Source organism: Oncorhynchus mykiss, chromosome 28, assembly GCF_057628025.1.
Source record: "Oncorhynchus mykiss isolate SJ-2025 chromosome 28, ASM5762802v1, whole genome shotgun sequence".
NCBI classification, from domain to species: domain Eukaryota; kingdom Metazoa; phylum Chordata; class Actinopteri; order Salmoniformes; family Salmonidae; genus Oncorhynchus; species Oncorhynchus mykiss.
Genome location: NC_143049.1, coordinates 37,136,501 through 37,142,500, shown reverse-complemented (window position 1 = coordinate 37,142,500; position 6,000 = coordinate 37,136,501). Strand labels below are relative to the sequence as shown.

General features: G+C 46.7%; 1 protein-coding gene across 3 annotated transcripts in view; it reads right to left on the bottom strand.

The window, feature by feature from the left end:
- The window catches only part of LOC110509101 (anion exchange protein 2), a 77,471-nt gene that overhangs the window by 7,160 nt on the left and 64,311 nt on the right, over positions 1–6,000 (bottom strand). For all 3 annotated transcript variants that reach the window (XM_036966169.2, XM_036966168.2, XM_090225225.1), the window contains 8 exons: positions 4,512–4,696; positions 3,789–4,008; positions 3,412–3,615; positions 3,080–3,228; positions 2,560–2,754; positions 1,756–1,962; positions 1,542–1,631; positions 1,274–1,440 (listed from right to left, as the gene is read on the bottom strand). In XM_036966169.2, coding sequence (XP_036822064.1) covers positions 1,274–1,440; positions 1,542–1,631; positions 1,756–1,962; positions 2,560–2,754; positions 3,080–3,228; positions 3,412–3,615; positions 3,789–4,008; positions 4,512–4,696 — 1,417 coding nt within the window. The remainder of the gene's footprint in view (positions 1–1,273; positions 1,441–1,541; positions 1,632–1,755; positions 1,963–2,559; positions 2,755–3,079; positions 3,229–3,411; positions 3,616–3,788; positions 4,009–4,511; positions 4,697–6,000) is intronic.

The following is a 6,000-nucleotide window of genomic DNA, read 5'->3' as shown; positions in this document are numbered from 1 at the left end:
TAACAAGTTGTCTAGTGTAGGAAATCCTCACTGGTACCGTTGTTCATAGAAAGATCCCAATACAATGCATCTCGCTCTCTCCTCACTCTTTCTTTCCTCCACTCAATATCTCTCTCCCTCCATCTACTATCTTCTTATACATATATACATATTTGAGTTTTTATTTAACCTTTATTTAGCCTAGTTAACTATAGGTATAAAAAGATAGTAAGTTGTTCCACATAAAGGGCTTGAAAACTGAAAGCAGCTTTACCCAACTCTGTGGAGACCCTGCCTGAGACTGGGTTTGGTCATTTGTAAGTCTAAATTGAATTAATAATGATAGATACCAGTACATAGGAAGTTTCTACATGAGCGCTTTGGGAACAATGGTGAGTTCTAGAACCATCACCAGTAATAAACCTAAGGGCCCAATGGTGAGTTCTAGAACCATCACCAGTAATAAACCTATGGGCCCAATGGTGAGTTCTAGAACCATCCCCAGTAATAAGCCTAAGGTGCACAATGGAAAACAGCGTCAAGTGGTTTAAGTGTAGTTGCTGCTGCATGCATATAGATAATATCTCCATAATATGAAATAGACATAAAAATGGCCTGGACAATGTACTTCCTATTTCATTTGTTTCTTGTATTCATTCAGGGTAGCCCAATTGAGACCACTTACCTTTATTTAACTAGGCAAGTCATTCAAGAACAAATTCTTATTTACAATGACAGCCTACCCCGGCCAAACCCTAACCCGGACGACGCTGGACCAATTGTGAGCAGCCCTATGGGATTCCCAATCACTGCCTGTTGTGAACCTGGAATCAAACCAGGTTCTGTATTGATGCCTCTAGCACTGAGATGCAGTGCCTTAGATCGCTGTGCCACTAGAGAGACCCAGGGTGCCATAATGATGCCAGGAGTAAAACAAATGTTTTATTAACAAAATCAGACATGCTTTGTTTCTGTAAAAGAAACCAACGTTTTTTTATTTCTACTTCTGTGAACTTCATTGTCTGTATGAACCCTGCTTAAAGGATGTATGTGGTTGTGTTGGTGGAGTTATGGGCCGAATCGCATATACTGTATATTCACTTGTATTCCTCTAAGTACACATGTGGAACTGCATGAAAACCCATTTTATGTTTGTTTCAAACCATTTGAAATGTTGACCCCAATGTCACACATTGGCTCCATTACTTATATATATATATATAAAAAACAATTGCTCTATAATACTGTATGTAAGATGGGGTTGCAGAGGTGAGGGGTTAGAGGGATTCCTTACGTGGTGATCTGCGTCTCCATGAAGATAAGGATGAATACGAGCAGTGCGGGTAGGATGCTAGCGCCCATCATCCAGACAGGGAACTGGCCGTCTGAGCCCAGCGGAGGGATCAGCCACCCCCGCTTCTCAGGACTGGTCACCGAGAAGCCTGTGGGCACGCTCAGCTTCTGTATAAGGGGGGGGGGGGGGTCAACGGGAAAAGGTCAACCTGAGCTATTCTCACTTCTGATTGGACTCTCTTTATATTCGATTGTGACCTATATTTCACCTGGGTGTAGGTGTCTTTTATGCTGTAGTCCACCAACACCATGATGAGAATCGAGATGGGAACCCCGAAGTCTCCAATCATCCTACGGAGCTGAGACACAGAACATGTCGGACTGAATATGATATGGTTGCTTACTGCCACGAGTGTCAAGGCATTTTGTATAGTACTTTTTTTCTCCCTTGGCCAACACTGTATGGCTCTGGTCTGTACTTACCTTGCCAGGGAAGAAGGCACTGTTCTTGAACTTGCGCAGGTAGAATGCAATGAAGAAGGTTCCAGACATGAGCACCAGCGTCAGAAGGGCTGTGTTGGGCTCTCCTACCACCTTGTCAGGCACGTCGACCACAGTGTGGTTGCACGATGATGATGTCCATGTGCCGTTGACTAGGTAACAGCGTTGAAGAGGATGCTCTTGAAAGATCTGGGTCGGTTTTCATTCATTCAGACAGACAGACAGACAGACAGACATAGACAGACGGGCAGACCGACAAACAGACAGACAGACAGACGACAGGCAGGCAGGCAGGCAGGCAGGCAGACAGACAGACATAGACAGACAGTTTTCTTATGAGTCTCATTCCTTCCTGCACCATGACATCTGTGTCAGGTGTGTTGTAGATGACTTCAGTTTCAAATGCTCTCGGCGGTGTCATAATGCATGCAACGGTATAGATGCGGTAAAGAGGTCAATGGAACGTAGACCGTGGGGATAGAAGGATGTCGGATTTGGCACACATTCAACCAATCTGATCTTACAAAGTGGATATTCGTCAAATCCGTCATGATTGATGTATTGTAACTTTTTTTGCTGAGGGGCAATGAGGAGATTCGTGATCTTTCCCCCTTCGGCATCTTTCCCCCACGCATTTCCATGGCATTTCTATTGTTTTGGTTGAGTTCCATTGACCTCGTTACTGCATCTATGCTAGCTATGAATGGCAAACTTGTTAGCCAGTGGACAATTTAACCCAATCAGCTCCAGCCCAGTGTTTATGGGCGCTCTTCCTTCCAACCTCACCTTGCCCAGTTTGGAGAAAGTCTCGTAGATGAAGATGAGGGAGATGAGGAAGGAGAAGATCTCCTGGGTGAAGCGCGACACGAAGCGGACCAGGAAGCTTCCCTCGAAGGCCACTATGAGGACAACGATGAGCACCAGCCAGAAGCCAATCCATACCCGGCCCGTCAGATACTCCATGTCATTGGCATTGCAGAACTGCATGACAGAAACACAAAATGTTGGGTGACGTTCAGAAAGCGTCATTATCATGCGCACATTTAACCATATTCCTTACACCAGCTAGGGTTGCACATTTCCAGAAACTTCCACAAAGTTTTCAGTTTTTTTTTCAGTTGAAGGATTTTTGGAATTAGGAAGGAAAGGAATCCTTCAACTCCTCTAAACGGGATTTTTTTTTAAAACAGAAAACTCTTAGGAATTTTGCAACCAGTTCATTCTTTGTAAATTCTTTGCAGGTGAGTGAACAAGTGCCCAATTTGGGGAGAAGGGGGAGTTAGGAAGAATTAGGCTAGTTGCTCACCGAGTAGAAGGCCTCCTCAAACACCAGCAGGGGTCCAGAGAAGCCCACCACAAGGAGAGGCTGCGCCCCAAGGAGGGAGAATATAACCCCTTGCATTGCCGTGGCGATGATCAGCTCCGACACGCCAATCAACCCCCCTGTTTTCTCACCTAGGGAAGAAGAAGAAGTGAATACCAACTCAAAATGATATGACTACCAATATACTCTATCCCTCTTTTTTAGCTTAATTTCGATTCATAAAATGTTTCGTCAGTGCTCCAATATTGTCCTTCTTCTTTAAAACTGTCTCCCTGACTTCCATCCCTCCCCCAATGGTTGACTGGCTGACTGACCCAGTAGTCCTCCGAAGGTGACGGCGGGCGACAGGGCAGCGAAGTAGATGAATATGATGGCGGCCATGCACTGGGGGTTGAGCGCGTCACGTAAGTCACTGGCATATTTGGGGTAGCGCCGTGCGGCATCGCGGATCAGACCCCCAAACAGGCGGCCTGAACGGCGCAGAGGGTCGACCCCAGGTTTGAAGGGCTCCTGCAGAGCTGAGGGAGAGAGAAGGAAAAGGGTTATTTGGTGGTCATCCCTCAAGCTCTTTCCTTCAGTATGTGTCTTTATCACCCTTGACCATGGAATTGTTGGGCTTTTGGTCTGTAGTTTGCCCTCCTGTTCCTCTGTAGTATACGTATGTATATCTGTGTATGCCTGTCTCTATTACCTTTATCCTTTGGGCACTTTGGCTCTTTGACCTTGAGCTCCTTGCCCTGCTGCTCCTCTCTCTTGCGGAGCATCTCTCTCTGGAAGCGGGCCACCGAGCGCAGTAGCTCTTCGCCACCCACCTCAGACGGAGGCAGCACGATGCTGCAGTCCAGGAAGCTGTTGATGGCATTCAGCAGGTCCTGCCGCTCGTCCGCCAAGTATGCCGCCTCATGGAAGTGCTGCGGTAAAATAATAACAATAATGTATCATTGCTGTCTGATGAAAATCTCTTATCTCCAAAACAGAAACTTTTCAGGAAATGGAAAAAAAAACTGCCATATTTTACCATTAACGAACATACAATCACCAAACTTCAGAAGCTATTTTGAATACATTTCTTGGTCCTAGTGTCATGAAATGTTCAGAGTATATTGAGGGGAGTTACTGCTTTCAATAGACGTAAAACAATGAACATTTGTGAAAATTGTTCCAAGGTTTTCATCAGACAGTAACGATACGCCACTTAGCAGATGCTTTTATTCAAAGTGATCTACAGGAGAGTGACTGCATCGTTTTTTGTTGTATGTGTATGTGCTCCCTGTGGGAGTTCAACCCACGACCTTGGTGTTGCTAGTACCACGCTATAACCAACTGAGCCACATGTGGGGAAGTATGGGTCACATAACAGTTTAACCAACTGATCCACAACAGGGCAGTATGGGTCACCAAACGGTTAACTCGCCTTGTCAGACATAAGTGTGGAGATGGAGCGGCCAATCTGGTGGTAGTCAATGTTGGCGATGGGTGGGCCCATGAGGAGGAAGAGGAAACGCACAGGAACAGGAACCTCCAGCACGGACTCCAGCAGGACGGCTTCCTGCAGACGCACAAACGCCATGGAAGGCTGCTCCAGGAAGGCCACGGCGCCTGCGGGAGACAGTTATTACATTTAATTGAACCTGATGGATTATTGAATTTAGGATGATCGGACTATCAGACTCAGTGGGGCTTTTCACTTTCAGATCCAGTGTGTTAGACTAGAGTACAATGGAAGCAAAATCCGAATGGAGGATAAAAAATTCATGCTTTAATACAGATATTAATAACAACAACAAAAATGTTAAACTTGTCATGTATTGTCATGTTGTGTCTTGTTTCTGTCCTTTCCCTTCACCCTGTCTCCCTCTGCTGGTCGTTATTAGGTTACCTTTTCTCCCCCTCTTTCCCCCAGCTGTTTCTTGTCTCCTCCTAACTACCTCGTCACCCCTTTTCCCACCTGTTCCCTTTTTCCCTCTGATTAGTCCTCTATATCTCTCTCTGTTTTTGTTTCTGTCTTTGTCGGATTCTTGTTTGTGTTATTCATGCCTGAACCAGACTATCGTCATGTTTGCTGCAACCTTGTCCTGTCCTGTCGGAATCTGCCGGTCCATCTGAGCCTACGTATGTTTTGTTATTAAAGAAGCCCTGTTTACGTTAGTTCGCTTTTGGGTCCTCATTCACGCACCATAACAGAAGAATCCGACCAAGAATGGACCCAGCGACTTCGGATCCTCTCCACTCAGCCGTCGAGATCCAGGGAGCGATGCTAGGCAGACACGAGCAGGAATTGTCTGCTGCTCGACATGCCGTTGAGACCCTGGCCACCCAAGTCTCCAACCTCACAGAACAGGTTCACCATCTCCGCCTCGATCCACCGGCCACTTCCAGGGCTTTCGAATCTCCGGAGCCCAGAATCAATAACCCGCCGTGTTACTCTGGGGAGCCCACTGAATGCCGCTCGTTCCTCACCCAGTGTGATATTGTGTTTTCTCTCCAGCCCAACACTTACTCCAGGAGCACTGCTCGTGTCGCCTACGTCATATCTCTCCTTACTGGACGGGCTCGTGAGTGGGGCACGGCAATCTGGGAGGCAAGGGCTGAGTGTACTAACCAGTATCAGGACTTTAAGGAGGAGATGATACGGGTTTTTGATCGATCTGTTTTTGGGGAGGAGGCTTCCAGGGTCCTGTCTTCCCTATGTCAAGGTAATCGATCCATAACAGACTACTCTATTGAGTTTCGCACTCTTGCTGCCTCCAGTGGCTGGAACGAGCCGGCTTTGCTCGCTCGTTTTCTGGAGGGTCTCCGCGCAGAGGTAAAGGATGAGATTCTCTCCCGGGAGGTTCCTTCCAGCGTGGATTCCTTGATTGAACTCGCTATTCGCATTGAGCGACGGGTTGATCTTCGTCACC